The 21,900-nt window shown below is 46.9% G+C and overlaps 1 protein-coding gene across 3 annotated transcripts; it reads right to left on the bottom strand.

The window, feature by feature from the left end:
- Positions 1–22: 22 nt before the first annotated feature.
- On the bottom strand, positions 23–20,836 carry HP1BP3 (heterochromatin protein 1 binding protein 3). Of its 3 annotated transcripts, XM_048967385.1 has the most exons (14): positions 19,201–19,272; positions 13,444–13,643; positions 12,909–13,014; positions 11,262–11,415; positions 10,865–11,024; positions 9,314–9,457; positions 8,681–8,761; positions 6,932–7,086; positions 6,079–6,169; positions 5,247–5,406; positions 2,890–3,001; positions 2,009–2,146; positions 923–1,204; positions 23–564 (listed from the first exon to the last, which is right to left on the bottom strand). In XM_048967385.1, the coding sequence occupies exons 2-14, from the start codon at positions 13,537–13,539 to the stop codon at positions 525–527; spliced, it is 1,719 nt and encodes a 572-aa protein (XP_048823342.1). In that variant the 5' UTR covers positions 13,540–13,643; positions 19,201–19,272; the 3' UTR covers positions 23–524. The 3 variants fall into 3 exon arrangements, with proteins under 3 accessions (XP_048823342.1, XP_048823343.1, XP_048823344.1); XM_048967386.1 differs by lacking the exon at positions 13,444–13,643 and having other exon boundaries at positions 19,201–19,271; XM_048967387.1 differs by lacking the exons at positions 23–564; positions 923–1,204; positions 2,009–2,146; positions 2,890–3,001; positions 19,201–19,272 and adding an exon at positions 20,741–20,836 and having other exon boundaries at positions 5,386–5,498.
- Between the last annotated feature and the right edge of the window lie 1,064 nt (positions 20,837–21,900).

Here is a 21,900-nt window from a genome sequence, read left to right as displayed (position 1 = left end):
AAGGACACACAGAGCAGGCCCGGAATCTTGTTTCATTTTATTTTAGCAAACTGCATGTTCCTCACTTATCAACATCTCTACATTAGCAACTGTATAGCTTTCCAACTTTTCTTTTTAAAAAAGGGTAAACAAGAAGTGACAAAACTTAGGCTCTTCATCTCTTAAAAACATTTGAAAGTTGGATTCAAGAAGAATTTTATATATTTTGGTTTCAAGGTAACAGAAGTAGCATGGAAACACTAATTCAAATCACCCGCCCAAGAACCACCCCTTCTAGAGCCCCTCTGGTGTCAGATGCTCGGTAACGCGGCAGCCTCTGCTGACTGAAGACCTGGACCCACTCTCCCACTTACTGAAAAAGCCACACACCCCCCTCGACCTGCCAGCATCACAGCTGAGCAAAAGGAGCACCTCCAGGACTCAGTGCAAGTGCTGTATAGATACACTGCTCCTTCACAGAAGCAGGAAGGACCTCATCATGCAGGGGATCTAAGGAGGACTCCAGTGCCGTCGTACCTTCTCAATTAAGAACCATACTTCCCCCAATCACCATGTTCCTGCTGCCTGGAAATACAAATAACTTCTTTGAAGAATTTTTAAACGCTGCCCTCCCCTCAAACCCAAGAAAAACACCATAAAATGTACAGATTACAGGTCCTAGAAAAGTCTTAAGATTATTGTAGAAACTAAAGATGACTTGTTCCAGGGGAGGGGTAGGCACAAGGCACAGCACTGAGATCTAACAAATGCTTAGGTTGTTTGATTTAGTTTTCAGCTTTTTCCCCCCATCATTCAAGAAGAAAAAAAAAAAAAAAAAAAAAAAAGTGTTTAAGCATCAGAACTAAAATACAAATGCACGTTGACTTTATAAAACAAGATTGTGGATTTGATCGTGGGATCCCCTGACAGTGGAAATATTTACTTTTTTGCCCGGAGAGATTTCCTCATGGCAGATTTGCCCTTGGCAGAAGGTTTCACCTCCTTCCTCCCGCTAGCTGCTGGTTTCTTGGAAGAGCTGCCACCAGAGGGTTTCTTGATGACAGGGGCTGCTGGTTTGGCTTTCTTTGCAGGGGTTTTCACCTTGGGTGGGGGCTTCGCTTTCCCCTGGCGGGCTGCAGGGGTCTTTCTGGGCTTGGGCTTGGATTCTCTTCGCTTCATCGGAGGAGCCCTGCTCCGTGACTTTGGAGGAGGTCTCTTCTGAATCCTGTCAGAAAGGCGGCACAAGATCTCAGCAGAGGCGCAAACGCGACTCAGAGCAGAGCTGCTGTCATCAATTTACATAAATGAAACAGATCTTGGCATCTCTGCTCTTTACCACGGATGTTCCTTCATGCAGCAGTACATTTCATTAGCCAAATCCCACAGAGCAAGGAGCCCTGCGGTGGACCTTGCCGCGCCACACGCTTCTCCATCCCCCAAGATCTCAGTGGCAGAGCACTGGCTCCTCTGTTAGACTGCTTGCCATTATTTGTCTGTTTACATGCCTAAGTCGATTGCCAGAACAATCCAGCGAGCTGAGGATTCTCTCTGCCTCTCTGACGGTGATTTTATTATTATTCAAACACTCATCTTAAACCCCCATTCTGAGTGAGACAGGTTTCCTGTCCGGCTACACAACTGCAGACGATACCGTAGGAAAAAGTTTTCCTGAGGAAACAACAAGTCCAAGCAGTGCCACACGGAGCGCCGCTCTTTTGTAGAGCACAAAAGGCACCGAGGAGATTAAAGGCACCACAGAGAACAAGTATTTCTCTCATCTAGAGGAATTCCAGCTATGGAGTGACAGATTATCATCTGTGGAACAGAGCATTGCTTCTGCAGACACATCCTGGAGAAGTCCTGATCCTAACAGCTCCCCCAGGAGTTCAGAAAATTACTGGAAAATAAAGTTCCTAATATCTCCTGAGTGGCAGCTTGTGGGTCAGCAGCCACAGCAAAACACTCTACAGCTCCAACTGTCACTTCTAATTCATCCAAAGGAGCCCATTTCTCTCTTTTGCTACCATACCTCTTCTTTGGTGGTGGCTCTTCCTCCTCAGACTCCTCATCTTCAGATTCTTCTTCCTCCTCAGATTCCTCCTCTTCTTCCTCATCAGATTCTTCGGAGTCCTCATCCTGCTGCTTCTCTGGGTAGAGCACATCTGGGCTACAAGAGAATTCTTGTCAGAGCACAACTTACTTCTAAGGCCTTGGCCAACCCTAATTGCTCCTTCTGTGCAAACAATGGAAGAACAAGATCAGACTCCAGTGCTCTGAATGCAGGCCAGAGCTACTGAGGACTTCACACATACACGACAAAAGAAGGTGGTAAGCAGAAGCATTAATTACTGCGTTGCCATGCGGCTCTTCGTGGGACACGAAGTCACCATCCCAGGACTCCCTGCGGCCCAGCACAACATACACTCACAGCAGCAGAGAAAAGGCTGCTTTCAGTCTCATGGTGGCCAACCTAGGCCAGCTTCCCTCCTCCTACCTCTCCTCCACATCAGCACCACGAAAGACCAGGCCCTCTCGTTATCAGCACCCCTGCATTAAACACAACACACTCCACCTGCTCATGCAAATTTGTTTTAGCATGGAAACACTTCAATAGCTACTATCTTGGAAAAAAACAAAGCACAGAACCATCATGACAGAGTACGTGAGAGCATTTAGCCTAGTATTTTCACTGCCCTTAAGTCTCCCTTCTAATGAAGTCAGCTTTATGTCCACTCACAGTCAGACACCAAGTAATGTCATCACCTAGAGCAAGACAGGTGACAATGCTGTGGTTTTTCAGTTATTAAACCCTCCAAAGACTTCCCTATAAGCAGGAGGTTGGCCTACGAACTTCAGCAATGCTCTCTGGCTGACCCATCTTTGACATCATTTCACAGCCAAGCCCTTTACCTAGGGTAATAAGGGAAGCAAAGCTGAAAGGTTCCACTGAAGCCCTTTCCAGAAATCTGCTCCAACCAGCCGTTCTTCTCACATCTCTGCAGGGTTCTCTTCAGTAGATGCACTGTGGGGAAAAAATAAAAATTAAAAAAAATCAGACAAAGGCTGCATTACTATCTTAGCCCACTGGTCTGATCTTACTGCTCTTGCAGCGCCCTCTGAAATAAGAGACAGGGAGCCAATATGAAATCTTCTTTCCCAGGATACCTGAAGGGAAGTGAAACTGCACCAGAGCTGAAACTCATGAGGACATCACTGCATGCTTCTTCCTACACTCACCAATGATCTGCTGCTTCGTGAAGCACCCAGCAAGAACACTGAACTTCAAAGCTTCCCCTTTCAATACGACATACTAAAATCACTTCATAATTAATTTTCTCAAAGATTCAAACAATTGATAGGATTCAAGTGTTGGCTCGTGAACATTTGGCAAGTGAGGCTTTAAATTCACTGAAGGAAGAAGTCAAGAACAGCGCAGGTTTTTGACGTCACGATTAGGGCATCATTCTTTCAGAACGCATTCGATAGCAGTGCTTAACTACTTCTGCCCAACAAACTCAAGTCTCAGCTCCTCTGAGAACATTCTCCAAAGTGTCTGTTAAAATAAGCTAATAAAATAACTCTGTTTTATAAACAGGAGCAACACAAACTATTCCTACCCAGGGCACCGAAGATCAATAGCAGCATGTGAAGGATCTGACTGGAGTTATAAGTGTGAGGGAAGAATCACAGAATCCTAGAATCACAGGGTTGGAAAGGACCTGCAAGATCGAGTCCAACAGTCCCATCACCACTGCCACCACAAGCACTAACCCACATCTCACAGCTCCTCATCCAGGCGCCTCTTGAACACTGCCAGGGACGGCGACTGCACCACCTCCCTGGGCAGCCATTCCAGTGCCTGACCACTGAGAGAAAAAGTTCTTCCTTACGTCTAACCTAAACCTCCTCTGCTACAACTTGGGGCCATTTCCTTGGGTCCTGTTTGTTTCTTGGCCTGGGAGAAGAGGCCCCTCCTCATCACAACCTCCCTTCAGGAAGCTGTAGAGTGCAGTGAGGTCTTCCCTGAGCCTCCTCTTCTCTACACTGAACAATCCCAGCTCCCTCAGCCGCTGTTCATAAGACTCATGCTCCAGACCCCTCACCAGTTTCGCTGCCCTCCTCTGGACACGCTCCAGGGCCTCAATGTCTTTCTTGTACCCAAAACTGAACACAGCACTTGAGGTGCAGCCTCACCAGTGCTGAGTACAGGGGATGGTGACCTCCCTCTCCTGCTGGCCACACCATTTCTAATGCAGGATGCAGTTGACCCTCCTGGGGTCAACTCTCTTCCCTACCCCAAGATTAACAAGTCAAACTTGGCATCCACCTCTCACTGGCAAAAGGCCACAGGCAACTTCTTCAGCCTGCACTGCTGGGAGGGAGGCTGCACTCCTCCACGCTTTGTTCAACCCTGCCTTAAAGAACTGTGTGGATGCTGAGCTTCAGCTCCAGGTGATGACTGTAACATCAGCAACCTCCTCTCTGGCCTCAGCTCTAGAGGAATTGCTCGCTCCAGCATCACAAAGCCATGGCAGCAAGATTATCTACCTTTAGGTCTGATACTACTAGAAACTGTGGCAAACTCACACTGCTTTAAATGACCTTCAGCCTACATTAAACAACTGCGTCAGGGCTCAGACCAAAAAAAAAAAAAAAAAAACAACAAGGAAGACAGGAGAAAAATCTACTGTTATTATTGCTTCTGTTCACACAACAATCAAAATATACACTACTGTTACTACTGGGAATGAAGATATGCCAAATATTATTCCAAACACAACTGGATTCGTCTTTTCCCTCCTCACTCGCTTGACTTTTCAAAATGAGAGCCAGAGGAGGTCCTCAAACACAACACTAAGAGGGATGCTTACAGGTTTTTATTCTCATTTTTTTTTCGAGTTACATTGTGAAACTTCTCTACATAAAAAGCAAGCAGGAACTGTGTTTACATCAAGCTGCAGCTTTTCAATACAGAGAAAAATACTGTTGGCAGTTCGAGAACAAAAAAGTAGTTGAAATACGGCTCTCCCTTCCCAGGAAAGTGTCACAGACAAGAGAAACACGCATTACATCTCAGAAAGTAGTCAGATTTGAAAAGAACTTACGGGAATTAAAAACACTTAGCATCTCTGCACAAAGAGCAGCTCTCTGTTCCCTAGCAAGCTCAACCAAGTAGTTTAAACCTGCCCCAGCATCTGCAGCTGCTGGGCTCTCCTTCAGAGTTTGGGGAAAAAAAAAACAAACCAACCAGTGTCCTGGGACTTCACCTTGGAAGTTGGAGTTGGTCCCTGGGTGGTTTTCCAGGATATACTTCTTCAGTGCTGTGGTGGAGCAGGTCTTCGGTTCATTCATGGCCACAATAGCAGACAGGATGGCATCTTCCATCAGAGTCCCACCCAACAGGGGCTTCTCCCCTGACTTCTTCAGCTATTTTCCAAGGAGGAAGAGAAAAGCATCAAGACAAAATTCTCCCAAACCAGGTCAGGACAAGCTCCTCTGCACCAGGTGGGTCGGCGCTCCTGCATTAGCACAGATATGTTTTACATTAAAACACTGCAGAGGAACGCTTTCTCCCAGCCTTAACGGTAGGACAGGCCTACTGAGTCAGCTGGCCTGGAGTGCTTTTCATTGGTAACACACTGCCCAGTCCCAAAGCACACTGCAAGTCTGTGGCAATCTAAGGGCCTGTTGCTCAGGGAAGGAAATAAATCACACCTTCCTCCATCCCACAGACCAGATGTACCCAAGAGACAGATATGGCAGAGACACAAGGAAGAACACTGCAGACACCTGGGGTACCCACTGCACTTACAATTAGCAATGGAAAGCTTACCCCACCATCTCCCCTACTGTGCTAATGACTCAGAGCTGAAGCAGTGTGCAGAGCATGCTAAGCAAGGAAGGCAGGGGGTCTGGTTCCACAAATGCAGACCAAGAAGAGAAAGAGTCCTACTGCTTCATAGTTTGACAACTGCTGAACATGACAGGCTGCTAAAGAAAGGGGCACCCAATAAAGCTGGGGTGGGGAGGGCACATTAACTTATATCCAAGGCTCCTGGTTATTACAGACAACAAAAGAAGACGAACTCCGGCTCTGACCTGGAATGTCCCAGATGCTCCTTTCCCTGTGATCTGCTCTAGCTGGCCCTTTTCTACTGCTCTCTGCAGGGCATTCTTCAACAGCTGGGGTCTGAAATACAGGAGGATAAAGCTTTACTGACACACACCGACAGCGTAAAAAACAAACAGAGAAACAATGCTCTGCAGAGAATGTGAGAGAAGCTGTAGTTACAGGAGGCATCTGCCTACATACAGACGTTTTAAATGGAGATCTGTCAGCAAGTGCTGGTTACATGAGATGAGCAGAAATTCTACTGCAGTGCTTTTTGGGTGTCACTGCATATCCAGAAACAAACAAGCTTCATTTGGAAGGATTTATTCATTTCAAAACACACGTCTGTAGATGGGACTCAGTGGGCAATGAATCAGTCAGCTCACAGCCAACGAAGGGCTGAGCACAAGTCCCACACTAAGAGGCGATGCACAGAGCTTTACCAGGTTAGCTTCCTTCCCGGCCCTTGATACATTCCATTTATAGAAACTCTCAGATTATTTTAAGTGTGTGCCAGTTAAAGCGCTCAAAACCACACAGGAAAAAATCCTGAGGACAGGCCTTCATATCCACACATCTATGAACCATCTCTGGTTCCTGCTAAGGGCAGAGATGCATACAGCACCGCTGATGTCAGCATCGAGAACAAAGCTGGCGCGTGGAGGGACGCAGCGAAAAGGCATGGCTCTTCTCAAGCCTTCCTCCAAGCTGCACGGTGCAGAGCACCACCTGCCTGCCACCCGATGCAATACTGAATGGCATTACTGCGGAGGGAGGCGAAGCCAGAGGAAGACAGCATTTCAGGGATGTTCTGCTTCAAGAGCCGACCCCTGCACCCACCTGATGTCTACTTTGAGTTTGGGATAATACTGAGACACGTATTTCTTGATCAGGCTGTAAGAAGCTTCTTTTGGCTCACAAAGACGGGTGAAAGCCAGTGGCAGGATGTCTTCCAGCTTCACCTGTTGCTCTGGAGTCGAAACGGAACTGCTTTTCTGAAATACATACACCTTCATGCATCAGTGGGGCCTAGACCTGCTTCCTTCTGAACCAGCAATGCACAGGTAAGCAGTGCTCCTGACACTGCCACAGATCTGGAAAATCAAGTTCTGTAAGGCAGCTCTTGGAATTCAGACAATTTAGCAGTTTAAGTAAAATCTAGCAAATCTGTTGGAATTCTCACGGGAGTCTAGCAAAGTCTAGTAAACATAATTATACTGAGCACTTAGCAACATCTATTTCCTGTTTTTTTTTGTTGTTGTTTGTTTGTTTTTTTTTTTTAATTATCATTATTATTTTTAAGTAAACACTTTCCTTCTCTTTATTTTTTTAAGAGGCTTTTTCTCTGTTACTTTTCAATGACAGAGTCAGGTGAAAATGATTCATGCTGACAAAAAAAACAAAAACCATCAAGATAAGACCTGTTCACACAAGTCCAATTTTCCCAACAATAAACAGCACTTCTGTTCAACTGACAGCATGGAGTTTTGCTTTTCTCCTGAATTCTCCTCCATTGCTTTATTGCTATCAGGAGGGGACGATCTGCTTTATGTAAAGAAGACAGCCAGGAAATCTGCTGAAGTCTAACAGTTTTGATACTGAACAGGAGCTTTGCAAATGGTCAAACAGGTGAGGGTGCTGCTCACCTGCCAGCTGAATTCACCCAAACCAAAAGCCATCCATTTGTTTTGCTCTGACATGGAAAAAGTGACTAAAAACAAATACACAAATATGCTGCAGACAAGAAAAGTGATGTGTTAATAGTTATCAGGTGCCTTACTCAAACTTGCCATGGAGCCCACAGTTCTATCTAAAAAGAAGTTACACCTAATTAGTTTCTTAGTGTCCTGGTATCGAATGTGTCCCTATCACCACCAAGTTTAGGCCCTGGGGTCTGCCCCATAGCCAAGAGGTAAGCACCAAAGTGCTAGAAAACTCTCCAGGATCACCTGTCTAAGCCAGCAACTCCAGCTACACATTTTGAAATTGCAGCATTAGAAATGTTTGTCACACACCCAGTGCTGCAGGGAGCAAAGAACAGCAGTGCTGGAACACAACTAATTGTGCCAGGACTCAGACATGACAGTACCTCAGAACAATACACACCCAACTCCTGCAGCTCCCCTCCAGAAGCCTTAGGACATTCACTACTTCTTCCCTCTGTCCTCTCAGCTAATGGAAAACATTTGTCTGATAGATAGTGCTGAAGATTGAAGTGTTCCATTTATCCACGCAACAGATAAAACAGAAACAGCAGTTGCAGAAAGTTCTCTTACAATACCTGAGAGGCATCTCTCTCTACCAGGTAAAGACAGAAGAGGAACTTCAGGGTTATTCAGTTTTCTGCCTCAGAACCAAAGCCTAGGGGTTTAATGTAAACATTTTAAAACTAAGATTTGTATTATTCTACTTAATTTCTCATACTAGCTTTCTGATTCTGATTTCAGTGATAGAGATGTTTTAATTACTGTACTGGGGGAGGAAGGTACAGCAAGGAGGAGGAAATTGTTCGAATTGGCACTAAGCTGCATTTCATAAGATGCATTAAATAAGAAGTTTCAGAGTCATGTTTGAAGCACTTCGCCTTACCTTTCTGTCTCTGGCTTTTTGAACAGTTTTTCCCGCATTAGACACCACCACAAAACTTCCAGAAGCTCCCTTCCCTTTCACCTAGTTAAAAATAAAGCCTGTGTCACCCTTTGGCAAAGTAACAGAGGATAATAACTGTGAAGGAGACTAAGCAACACTTATTAACAGATTCTGAATGAATGCTCATCCTGGTGATTAATTGCGAGGGGCAGAAGTTGGATTTGAATCCACTTCAGTAGACCAGAAGCCATGGCTAGACATAACAAACATACCCTCCTGCCCCGACCAGGAGATCCTAACAACACTGGCATCACAGCTGTAAGCTGCAGGCAACACGCTACTGCAGAAGGGATGTTGCTAGACTCAGGTTGAAGATGCATCGTACAGCAACACAGCAGCAATTTCCCACCATGGAACAGCCACCTCTCCCAGGGCACAAACGACAACAGTGCACTGCGTGTGACTGGCAGAATCATGCAGAAATTCTATCAGTGTCTAAATGAATGGACACAGAGATTGAAGAACCTCCGAAAGGAAGAACATGATCTCCCCATAGGCCTGCTAATGGTTTCCTAAATTCCTGCATGACTCAGTAGCACCACCGGCAGCACCGCTCTGCAGAGTGACCCTTACCTGCCTGATGATCCCCCTCTCCAGCTCCCTTTTCAAGGCCTGCTTTAGAAGATAGCCTCTTCTCTCCAGCTCCAGGGAAGGGTATTTGTGGATGATGTATTTACGTATCGCAACAACTGATGCGCCACTCTTCTGAAAGCACGCCTGCAACAGGATCAAAAGTTGGTAAAGAATATCTAGACTGAAACTACTTTGCTACGGGACCAGAAGAAGAGAGACTGAGCTGATGATGCATACAGGCCAGCACAGGATGACCTTTTCCTACAATGACTCAGGAGTAGAAAATTTGAGTAAGAAAATACATGGCTTTCTCTTTCAGAGTGGCTGAAGAGCAGACAAACAAGAGCAGAACAGCAAGCATGTCAACTGCTCTCCTATTCTGAAGCACTTAAAAGCAATGGAATATACACTATGTGCTATTACAAAAAATAGTTACATTTGGGCAAGCCAGCACTGCCCAACCAGCAAGTCATTAGTAATTCATTATAATGATGGCAGATAGACAGTCATTAACAGATTAATCAGAATAAGTTGTTGATTGTTTGAAGGAGATAAAGGACTGGCATTAGCAAACTAGCAGAACAAACAAACACCAATTTGAAGTCCATAATCTTGACTCTTCAAAGACACTAATTGTCATGTCAGTCAGCCTGTACCACTAGAGTCCTCCAGCCAGGGATCAGAGTGGGACAAAACAGTTGTGTTTTAAACTTTAGAGAGCTGACATACTGTAGAAAATCCCAGCTGTGACTTGATAAAGCCCCCTCTGTTTAAGCAAGTTACCAGACCTAGATGGCTTCAGAAAGCAAAGTACAGGATAAACTTTACTTATGCACAGTATAAGAAAGCACTGAACTCCATTACCTGCCCTGGTAACACTATATTATAACTATAACTAAATATATATCCAGAAATGGCATAGCTTCTCTCAGTCTAACAGATTTGGATGCACGACAGCATGCTTCAGGGGCTCAAAAGGCCATCTTGTAATTAAAGCTGGTGGAGCTCAGGTCTCTGGGAAAGGCCATCTGCATGAACTAAGTCTCAAGGTGAGGACAGCAGAGTTGCAGAGCGACTACAACAGCACAAGTCTCTCCTTACAAGCAGAAGGAAGCATACAGCCAACTAAAACCAACACCCCTCAGAATGCTAGCTTAAAGTACTGCCATCTGCTCTTAATTACAATAAGATGCTGGAAAAGATAAGCATCAAATAGACAGACTAATCAAGGTAAACCAAGTTAACTATGGCTAGGAGACACATCAAATTAAAGGACACCAGTAATGAACCAGTTTACATCATCAGAGCCATTTCTAATATTTTAACCCAGGGAGGGAAACAAATTCAAAACAAAGAAAAGCTCCAGAGCCCCTCCATCATCATCACGTCAGCTCCATGGGTTTCCAGACAGAAGCACACATGCCTCACAGTCAGGTTTCCTGCTAAGCAGCAGCAGTATCACTTGTACCACCAGAAAGCTAAAACCATAAACTGTAGTTCGTGCTTCTGCTTTGTGACAGGCGAACAGAAAAACACTTGACTCCTACTTACCTTAATGGCCTCAGTTAAAATGGCATCCATCTTCGGACGTGAAGTGGCAGCCATCTGAGTTTGTTTCTGTGCCCTAGCCAGCTGGCTAGCAGAAAGAGTCGCCCAAGCAGGAATGGTCTTCTTCACCTTCTTCTCCTTTTCCTTAGACTGATCTTTATCGCTTGGGAAAATGCAAAGCAATATTGAGATGGGAGAATGTAAAACAAGCCAACAAGCACAACAGCAACAAAAAATATGCCTAGAACATTTAACACTGAAAATACTTCTTCCTGTGAAAAGCGGGCACCTCTTTTAGGGACACACCCTATTTTCTCCATCTCTCCCATAATCTTTTTCATCTACAGAACCAGTCTTTCTCCTACCCAAATTCTTAAGTTCAGCACTAAGCAAGCCTTACTCCTTTTTGGTTTCTTCTGAGGACTTGGTTTCCCCCTTCTCTTCATTCTCAGGTTCCTTTGGCTGTTCTGCTTCACTAGGTGCAGCAGCAGGCAGGGTTTCATTCTCTTGTTCTTCTCCAGCAGAAGCAGATTCCTCAGAAGTGGCTTCTGCATCTGGAAGATGTAAAGATGCATCAGCTTACTATTCAAAACTGGCCCCTGCTCTTAGTGAAGGTGGAGGATTTAAAAAAAACAAAAACAAAACGTACTAACAAACCCTGAAAATGATTTCCAACCTGTTTATTTACTCTAATTTTAAGGGATGATTTGAATTTAAGTAAGAAAGTGAACATAGGTACTGAAAGAGCTTCAGTATGGTGCAGTGAACCATCAAATGCCAGAATCACACATCACACAGTATTTTCACAAGAGCTAACTCCCCACCCTTCTCTTAACTCCTGAAGTTACTGTTGCAATCACAATCACTGCCCATCACAATGCCTAGGGGTCAGGAAGGGAGGAAGAAGAAAAAACAAAATCACTATCATGGAAACAGCAGGTTTTCCCCTAGGTTAAGTTTTATGCATTTTAACTAAAAAAAGTGCAAAACCACACAATTCTAGAAGAGATTACTGAAGTTAAGCATAAGCAGCTTTGTTTACGCCAAACACATCTTTAAATACTGCTTTTTCAGCACTGCATGCTGTGGCAACTGAAGTATTTTAACTTCAATCACATTTGTCCAGATCTGGCAAAGCTTTAGGCTGCACATGTATCAGCAAAATCAAATCCAGTCAGAAACCAACTTACCAAGCACATTAACTCAAGCACATCTAGCCAAGAGCAGGCCTGAAGGGACCGGCCTGCCTAATGGATAACATGCAAACAGAATTACAGTCACAGAATTGCTCAGATTGGAAAAGACCTTCGGGACCATCAAGTTCAACCACAACCTGACCAAATATAAACTGCTGCTACCCACTGCTAGGCTAAAGTGATTGCTGTCATGCCTTGGTGTGCAACACCAGTTTTCTGTCTTCAAGGAGAAGCTTAAGCACTGCTGCTCCATTCCTGCACATGACTTTCCTCCCATGAAAGCACTGTGATTAAAATTTAAATGCGTATTAATAGGTATTTTCCTAGGTGACATACACAGTCATCCACCAGTGAGAACAAACTCACTGAAACGTAATGAAAATCATACTGAAACGACACATCCTGAGAAAGCAAGGTGAAGCTGCTGGGTCAGGCACATTAATTAATACCAGTCTTCATTATGTGGTGTGGTAAAATAATTAAACACTTGTGTTTTCCATCCATTAATTCCTCCTTCCGATTCCAAGCCATTTTCTTATCACTACTGAAAGTTCCCAATTTCTACCTTTATCCAGAAGAACGTGCAAGCCTAGAAGACATAATATCTAGCTATATTTTCATATTAGGAGTGTCAAGGCTTTGCCACAGTGTACAAAGCACAAACCAAACTATTCCCCACTGAAAGCTGTACAATATTCCCAGCAGGCCAAGAACAGCCTGTAAAAATGAGGCAAGCATTAGGATTTTAACCACAGCCGTAAGATATTTTTTTGGCAACTTCGGTATCCAAGCCCATGATTGGATACAACACCGTGGCTGGCTACAACAACCCAGCAGAGTTGTTACAGTACCTGCTTTCACCTCTTCGCCACCTTCAGCAGGTTTGCTTTTGGGGGGAGTTTCTCGAGAAGAAGAATTCACGGAGCGGCGGATCGGCATCGTGTCCTCTTCAGCTTTCTACAAAAAGCATTGGTGAGTCAGTACAGATGCTGAGAAGACTCAGAAAACTTTTGAGTTGGGATTCAAGTAAATCAGAGCGGCATACGTAGAACTATTCTAGTTACAATCATATTTTCCAGAATTTTCAAGACAGTAATATCCAGCCCAGCACCTTTGAAGTAGACCAGGAGAGGACAGTTTTGCATTTCATAGTTAGGAAATAAATAACATTTCATTCCACATTAAATGAGATGAGCATTTGGGGATTTTGACAACTGCAGCATCTCAGGGGAAGCAGGGAAGGGGAAAGACAGCACCTAGAGGGTTTACTGGGCTCCTAATGGAGTTCCCTAGAACCAGGAGAGAAAGAGTACGAAGAAATCTTCAGCAGGAGTGGAAGTCAATGACTGATCCAAGGGCAAGCCTGGAGAATGGGTCAGCCCCTACCTCACTTAACTTGTCCGTGTGGATCAGCTGAGTTCCCGTTAAGAGTGGAAGCGCCTTATGATGCACGGGTTCAGCTTCAGACAGATCAGTCGCCATTTAAAATTATTTCTAGCCCCAAGTGCACGTAACACTGTGGAGCCCCAGGTTTTAACCCCAAGGACTTTTTCCTAACGGCTTTCACAGTGCAGTGAGGAGTCAACCTAAAGTACAGAAAAGATGTGGTGTGAAAATTAACAAAACGGAAACATCTACGTGCGCATATCGAACAAACTACAGACTGAAAAGAACACACGGCTTACAGCTCACGGCTAGCGTAACTGACAAGCAACACGGGCACTCAACAGAGATGCTGAGGCATGTACACAAATTTGAGCGCTATGGGCATAGCAGAAATGGCAGGAGTAGGAGCCAGACCTGCAGCTGCTCCATTACACATATCTGAATGAATAATGGTGCTATTTAACAGAATTAATTAAATTAACAGAAGCATTAACAAAGAGCAGTCATTGCACCGTGCTCAAAGCCAAGCAATGAAGAAACTAAACTAACAAGCCATCCCCTTCAGGGAAATGCCCTGATACACTGACACAGCTTCTGTTAGCCTAACGACCAAAACCATCTAACCTGCTAGGCAGAAAATAAAACAGAGACCCTCCCAAATTAAACCCCATGCAACATAAAGAAACGCACGAATCCTTGTATGAGAAAACAACCATCAATACCTTTGACAAAAAAAGTTAAAGCTTTGCAAGACTCTCTTCCAAACATGAGCACAGTCGTGGGCACCAATTATGCTGATCAAGCCTCTCTCCCCCCTTGCTGCCATCCTACCATGCTATCACAGCCTCTCACTGCTGCCCGTGCACCTGCCTCAGCCCCTCTGGAGGAGGGATGCTCCTCCACATGCTGCCAACGCCAGGCCTCACTTTGTCACCCACTTCTCCTCTTTTCACCACCCCCTTTAAAAGCCTCAAAAGCAACACCTCACTTGTAGCAAACCAGGGCTGCACCCGCTCTCCCTGGTCTGGTAGATCAGCATGCCCCTCTTAATGGCCCAACACTCCCAACCACTAATTCTCTCAGTTTCCTTCGCTCAGCAGCAGGGCTCCCCATGGACCAGAGGGATTCTCTCCATGCCAGTTGCTGTCCCAGGCACCCAGCTCATCCACAGACAGCACTGCTGTCACCCCTCAGCTATGGCTGCAGCGCACGTTCAGCAGGAAAAGAAGAGCAGAGGGAAAGGTGTGTTAATTAAGGCAGAAGGCTTTGCAAGGGCGGACAACCAACAGGCAGCAAACTGCTTTCCCCAAATAATCAATCAATCACTGATTAAAACTGATATGTTAGTAAACTTGAATGCTGACCGCACACACGTGTGGCACTGAGAAAGCAAATCACACTGCGTTCCAAAGACAAAATAAATGAGATGAACGGAGCCTTCTGATGAAATGTCAGAACAGAGAAAGGAAAACTAACAGCCAGCTTGAACATATGAACCCAGCAGTTCTTTATTCTGTAGGACTTTCCTTCCTCACCGGCAGAAAGAGGACAGAATGAAGAATTCCACCAGGTTTCAGATGGGAATCAAACGGTTTTTTCTAAGACAGACAGAACAGGAGTTGCATCCAACGCCCCAGCCTCACACACTGGATACTGTGGCATCTTGGGAAGTGTCCCAAGCACTGCTTTTAAAGAACTGGAAAGTATGGTGCATGTTTCACAGTTGTACAAATGTCAGACTGAGAACTGGAAGCAGGAAGAGGCCAAACAACTTTCTGAATTCCTGGACTAGCTGAAATGATGGATTGCATTCAGTCTCAGCTCAAGGAGTGGAAAATCCAGGCAAAGTTGCAAGCAGGTTTTCCATGAACCAATTAGAAAAATATCCCTGCACCAATTTCTTCCTAATCTATCAGCAAGCTGTTAAGAGAACAAAAAAAGCATAAAATACCACTACAAAACCAGAGGTGTTAGGTGAGACACATGCATTTTAGACAGTATTTCAAGAGTGGATTTCCCTCACCACTTAACAGGAACTTCACTCAAGTTAACCCAAGGCACAGCCCGACTGACTCCTCCAATTGCTGCTGGCCGTAAGGTTTTCCAGCTTATCTCAGACCGCGATCAGTCAAGGGAAAACGTTTTGGGATCAGGTCTGGAACGTGGCAAGCTGAGCAGGGCACTGTCTCCTGGCTGGGTACCCAGGCCAGGTGTTCTGAAAGCAAATATGCCACAGAGGAACGAGAAAGCACATCCAACCCTGTGCTGGAAAGGGTGTCCCCTTACCGTGACACAGCGTGCACGCGGCGGCTGACACTCACAGGCATAAGGCAGTAGCGTGGAATACCTGAGCAAGGTGTGCCCGGAAACCAGGTCAGATGGGCAGAATGAACGCACTGGCGTTCTTGCAGATTTGAAGCTGCCCAAGGATGTGAAGTTGACAACCTTACAAGTAGTGCAAGCAAGGACTGTTTATTTCCAAAGAGGCTTAAGAAAGAAAAATAACTGGATTTCAAAACAAAGCTACTGATTAGCATGCAGTTATCTGCTACTTTCTGGTGCTGTCTTGAGCAACTGAGCATTTAAATGTCTCAGAAGCCGTAGGAAAAAAAAAAGCACATGGAAACGTTACTATTTCAGCAAAGCACAAGTGAAAATCCAAAGCAAACATGCAGAAATGTTACCTTCTGAACTGCAAGGCAGCCCACTTCATCAAGACTTCTGGCCCTCTGAAATTCTCAAAGCTCTTCCCTAGAAGTCCAGCTCAGGTGGAAGACACCCTACTGCAAATCCTTCAGCATCTACATCACCATAGGATATACCACCTTTGATAGAAACTTGCTTTACAAAACAGCTCCACTAGAAGTTCTCAGCTGGTTGTCTCTCTCAGCCTGCCTTACACTGCTGTTCCAGTGTTTACTGATCTCGCTTTTGTTTTTGCAACTCAGAGAGCAGCCTGCCGCTCCAATTAAAACAAACCAGCAATCCCAAGTCATGTCGAGCAGCCCAAAAATGTGCAGAGAAATAAAATACCTGACTGCATGCAGAATACGAGTTAGTCCTGCTTCTAATCCTTATCTGGCAACCTGCTTGGAAATTCACTCCTGTTCCCCATCGGCCCTTCAGCACACCGTGCCACTAGAGCTGTGCATGCTCTGCCCCATCCAGAAGCAGCTGCTGCTCCTTGCAGTCGCACGCCGGCTCCATTTGCTGGGAGGCGTCCTACTTAAACACGCTCCTCAGCTAAGCTACAGGGGCTCTGCTCACAGCTCTCCTGTGGGAGATCCCAGGGATCTGTTACAGGTTATCCGAGCCCCACGCTGCTAGCAGCATGATAAACCATCTTGTTTCAATTAAAGAAGAGCACTGGTCCCATGCAAAGATCCAATAGCTCACCACTTGGCAGGCAAGAAACTGTTTGGCTTGACTGGTGTTACAGCTTTTATTTCCATCGACTCCTTCCCTCTAATGTTAAAATCCCAAACACATTAGGGTTTGAGGGAGCACAGAGAAAGCCTTCTGCCTTTCTAGCACCTAAGCATATGCATTTCTACACACAGACATCCAATGGCAAGAGTTTTTGTTTGTTTTAAGTCTGAGGGGATGTTTTCATTTCAGGGTACTGAATTGAGCCCACAGACCCCAACACCTCTAAACAGAAGCTGACTTGTACCTGGCTTATTCTGTTGAGCTCTATACAGCAACACAAAGATTAAACGCTGACATGCTGCATGCACAGGTGCTGCTTCCATTGCAAAAAGCAGCACATTCCTGTAGTGAGATTGATGCTCTGCCTGCCTATCTGGGACCGAGCTCAGCACCTCTCCCTCCGGGATACACAGCAACTCAGAGCCAGCTCAGTTTCAACAGGTGTTTATTAAAATAAAAGGAAAGAGCCATGCCTCACCTCTGCTATTCTCCACCACCACCACCACCACCAACTCAGTATAAAACAAACTAAGTTTCAGATTTTCTCCAACCATCCTTGACCTGTACAGACAGGAAGAGAAGATCGCTTCCCCAGCCTGGATTATCTTCTCTCCTTAAATCCAGAAGAAATTCATCACGTCCAAACACACGCAGACACTGGGAGACTTCAGTTAATGCTACTATCATACCTGAAAACTTGAAAAATTCCAGCTACAAGATTAATACAAAGCAGAGTTCCTGCCTGCACAGCTGCATGAAAACAACCCCTCACTGCACTGATGCTCAGGACTGTGGCGAGGCAACATTTAAAAAAAAAAATTTGGGGTCCACAATCTGGATTCTCCATGCATTCCTGCTTAGAGAGGCAATCAAAGAGCGAAGCAGCCTACATCAGAACATGCAAGGATCAGCTTTCAGTTCACAGCAGGTGTAGCTCACAAATTTACAGCTACTCCAGCATGAAAGCTGCTGCTGAGTTGCATCTAAGATGACAAAACTTCTTAATTCCAGGATCCAACATTGTGAGTGTTGACAAACCATTGACAACCACAAGAAAGTTCAGGCTGTAACATTACACATCAGGATAAAAACCTTTTACAAGCAACATCCTCCATGCTTACACAGTCTACATTTAACACCACCATACAAACCCTCCCGAGCTACAACTTATTCAGCCACCTCTCATTACATGGCATCAGCACTACCTGAGGAAAGCTACAAATTCCTCGTGCTCCATAAAATCTACTCACACCTCATATTAGAGCCCACCAGTGTAAAACCCCTCATGTTCCCTCTAAAGGAAGTCAAAATAGAATCACAGAAAGGCCTGGGTTGAAAAGGACCACAATGATCATCCAGTTTCAAACCCCTGCTATGTGCAGGTCACCAACCAGCAGACCAGGCTGCGCAGGGCCCCATCCAACCTGGCCTTGAATGCCTCCAGGGATGGACGGGGCATCCACAGCCTCTCTGGGCAGCTGTTCCAGCACCTCACCACCCTCTCCATAAAGAACTTAATATAACTTTATACATAAACGTATACATATGTATACTGGAGAGAAAAATAACTCCAGCAGTACAAGCTGAGGGAAGAGCAGCAGTTCCCCCTGCTCTCACCTCCTGCACACACGGTTTAACAACAGAACTTCCGAAGCTCCATCAGAACCGCTGCTAGCCAAGCGTTCTTTAAAGACGCTAAAAGCACTATTTACAGTAAAAACAAACAAAAGAAACCACGAGCCCGAACGACCAGCGAGCGGCCAAGACCCGATAAGGGCTCATTAACTCAGAGATCCCTCGGCGGCCGACGGGGACTGCCGAAATACCGGGCAGACCCAGCTGTCAGCCCGCAAACGGAGCGAACGCACCCGGCGCCAACCAGCCCCATCCTCCAGCACACACCGCGACTGCGGGAACGGCCGCAAAACGGGCGTAGAGGGCTGGCGGAGGGCCGCGGGGAAGCAGCGAGGGGAGCCGGGGGAGCCGCCTCGCCCCGCACCGGCCGCACTCCGGTCAGGGACACCAAGCTCGGCCTGCGGAGGGCAAAGCACGGCCCGCAGCGGCGCCGGGACCCGCGGCTCCCTTCGGGCGGCGACTGAGCGAAGGAAAACAAACGGAACGGCGGGGAAAGCGAGCCGGCGGCGCTCGGGGCCCAGCCGAGGCCTGCGCGGACGCCGGGCCACGCCACGACACCCCCCCGCCGCGAGGCCTATCGCGACACGGCGCGGAGCCGAGGACGGTTCCGGCGGGCCGCCTCCGCGCCCCGCGGCCGAGTGGGCCGCCCCCCCTCCCGCCATGCGGCGCCGGGCGGGGTCGGCCCTCACTCACCAGCGGGCCCGGCGGACACAAAGCGGCCCTCTAATGGCGGCGGCGGGGGAACCGGCGGGGGAGGGGCGGGGGGGGGGCCGGGGCAAAGGGGCGGGGGCGGGGCGGAGGGGGCGGGGCCGCGCCGGGCGGCGGGCGGGGCCTACCGGAGCCGCCAGCCAATGAGGGCATTTTTCGAACGCCGGGCGCTCTCCCCCTTTCCATCCCTCCGCTGTGGATGTGCGCGTGCGCGATGCCTTCCCGCCCAACGTTGCGTTGAGGCGTTTCCCGCCACGGCCTCCTGGGAGTGCTGAAGGGCCTCGCGCTCGTCCCGCGGCCTCACCCCCTCAGCCCATATTTTCTTTCTCGTGCACCTTCTGGTTGCCCTTTCCCGGCTTTTTTTTTTTTTTTTTTTTCTTTCTTTCTTTCTCTGCTTCTTTTGTTTGTTTGTTTGTGGGTTTGTTTTTCCCCGGCCTTTCTGCTTTCCCTTCACTGGAGTTCAGGGTGCCTCCGTTCCCACCTACCTCACAGCTCTGTGCACAGCTGCCAGGCCGCAGCATCTCCCCAGCGCCTTACAGTGTGTCACAAAGCCATTCCTCTCATCCAGTTGGTTCCTCAGCTATGTTTCCTACCCCAGCCCCCGTCGGCAGCAGTGTGACAGAGGGAAGGCATTCAGGCCTTCATTTGGGCACCAGCACCCATCAGCCACACCACGAGCACTACTAAGAGGCACTTAAACTATCCACAGAGCAATGCAAGTGTTTGGTTTTCACACTGCGACTGTTTTTTGTCTCAGTTTTTTCCACCTTTCTCGCCTCAAATGGCTGCTACACCTGAGAGCGTCTCTTCCCAAAGTCGGCTGCTGTGACCAAGGTCATATTCTCCACCCAGCCCTTCTCTGTGGTGTTCCGCTTTCTCCTTTGTCTCCTGCACTGAACAGCCATAGCCAGATGGTTCCACTTTGCCAGACATTCCTTTGTTTCTTGTGAGTGTGGAATAACCGCAGCACAGCTGCACAGCAATGTGTTCTTTGGACTTTTCCCCCAAGTGGTGCCTCTCTGGCAGGAGGGGGGGATTAGGAGGAGAGGGAGCAAGAGGAAACGTGCTGCTTTGCTGCAGACTTTTAGACACTATAAAGGAAAAGATGAAATCACCCCAGCTGCCCTCCCCTTGCTCACTGCAAGCCTTTGTGCAATACTCCAGCACCTGCGCTTGCCGAGCTACAGAGCTGCACTGAGACATAAGCAGAAGAGGAGAAAGGGTTTTGTTGTCTTTCTCTGTCTCTCTTTCTCTCTCTCTTTTTTTAATATCTCTAAATCCTCCCCAGAGGGGAGCTGTGGGCCCTGCGCATTCCTTACAGCCACATGCCTGCCTGACCACAGCGGGCTGGGAAGCCTGCAAAAATACGGTGCCTGGGCAAGGCAGCTGCATCCCACAGAGGGTGCACGGCAGTTACACCCAGGGGGGTGGGGACTGCGGGCAAGGCTCGGGTACGGATTGGTCAAAAGTTAGAGAGGCGGTAGAAGAAAAAACAGCAGAGAGAAAGGGAAGTGATGTAACTTACAGGCGTTCGGATGATAACGTCCGGCCAGCACTGTCCACCCTGATCGCGCCTGAAGGAGTAGGTGGCGTGTGGCCGGCGCTGTCTGCTCAGGTTGCACCCGTAGGAGAAAGACAAAATGACGAGAGTCTCCGGACGCACTCCTTACCACAGCATTCAGACCCACTGATTCGACCCACATATCCTTTTACAAGATTGAGTGCCTATGCAACCAATCAGAAGCCTCTACAACAGTCAGTGCATGATCAAAGGGAGATGAGTCTGAGGGGAGGGTTGCGGAGCCCGCAGCTTCCAGCTGTGACTGAACAGGATAGCGAAAGGAGAGAGGTGAATTTGCATTTAGAGGAGAGATGCACTAACAGATTGTGGGAAGTTTAGATCTAGCCTGATAGAGGAAGGAAAAGTACTGGAGATCTTCCTGGTAGTAGAGAACGGTAACAGAATCCCAGAAGGGGTACCCCTCGATCTGAAAGACATCACACACCTGATAGATTGTGCAGAGAAACAGGGATTGAAATCACTCCTTGCTCTAAATGCATTAGAAGTCCTGACAGCACCAGGTCTTCTCTTTCCTCATGATGTAACGAATCTGATGTGCATGGTTTTTAAGCCAGTGCAGTATACATTGTGGGCATCAGAATGGGTTCCCTTCAGGGAAAGGTGGCCAGATTGAGGCCTGGAGAACAAGCAATTCCACACAGCTGGCTTGTGAGAGCAATGCTTTCAAGGCTTGAGACATCTGCCTTGATATTGAATAAAATGTTTGTCATTTGGAGGTACATTCCAACAGGTACCTGAGGCAAAGTTGGCATATATTGGGAAAATAACCTGGTTATGTTTGTATAAGGATCCTTTGTAATTTCATACTCATAGATAGTGCCACTAGAGCTATCAGCAATCACTCCAATCAGTAATCTCTAATCTCTCTGTCTATGATTTTACCAGTACTGTAGGATGTGGCTTTAATTGTTTAGCGTCGGTAACATCACATCAGTTATTGCAGGCACAGCATGCTTCACTGTCAGAACTGCGCATGATCTTCATGCATCTCTTCATATAGGTGCCAAGGCTTTGGCACGGGCCTGTTCTATTCCCTTGCTGACAGTTCGTAATGTAGTTCAGGCATGTCCATATTGCAATTCTGCCCCAACTATTGGTGCAGG

This window comes from Lagopus muta, chromosome 21, assembly GCF_023343835.1.
Source record: "Lagopus muta isolate bLagMut1 chromosome 21, bLagMut1 primary, whole genome shotgun sequence".
In the NCBI taxonomy this organism is placed as follows: domain Eukaryota; kingdom Metazoa; phylum Chordata; class Aves; order Galliformes; family Phasianidae; genus Lagopus; species Lagopus muta.
The sequence above is the reverse complement of the archived record's forward strand: the minus strand, read 5'-3'. Positions and strand labels throughout refer to the sequence as shown.

Coding starts and splice junctions, on each gene's coding strand:
- HP1BP3 (XM_048967385.1), bottom strand. CDS start 13,539: ATGGCGACTGATCTGTCTGAAGCTGAACCCGTGCATCATAAGGCGCTT. Junction 7,087..8,680: donor AAAAAGCCAGAGACAGAAAG/GTAAGGCGAAGT, acceptor TATGTATTTCAG/AAAAGCAGTTCCGTTTCGAC. Junction 2,147..2,889: donor TGCTTCCCTTATTACCCTAG/GTAAAGGGCTTG, acceptor ATTCTCTTGTAG/CCCAGATGTGCTCTACCCAG.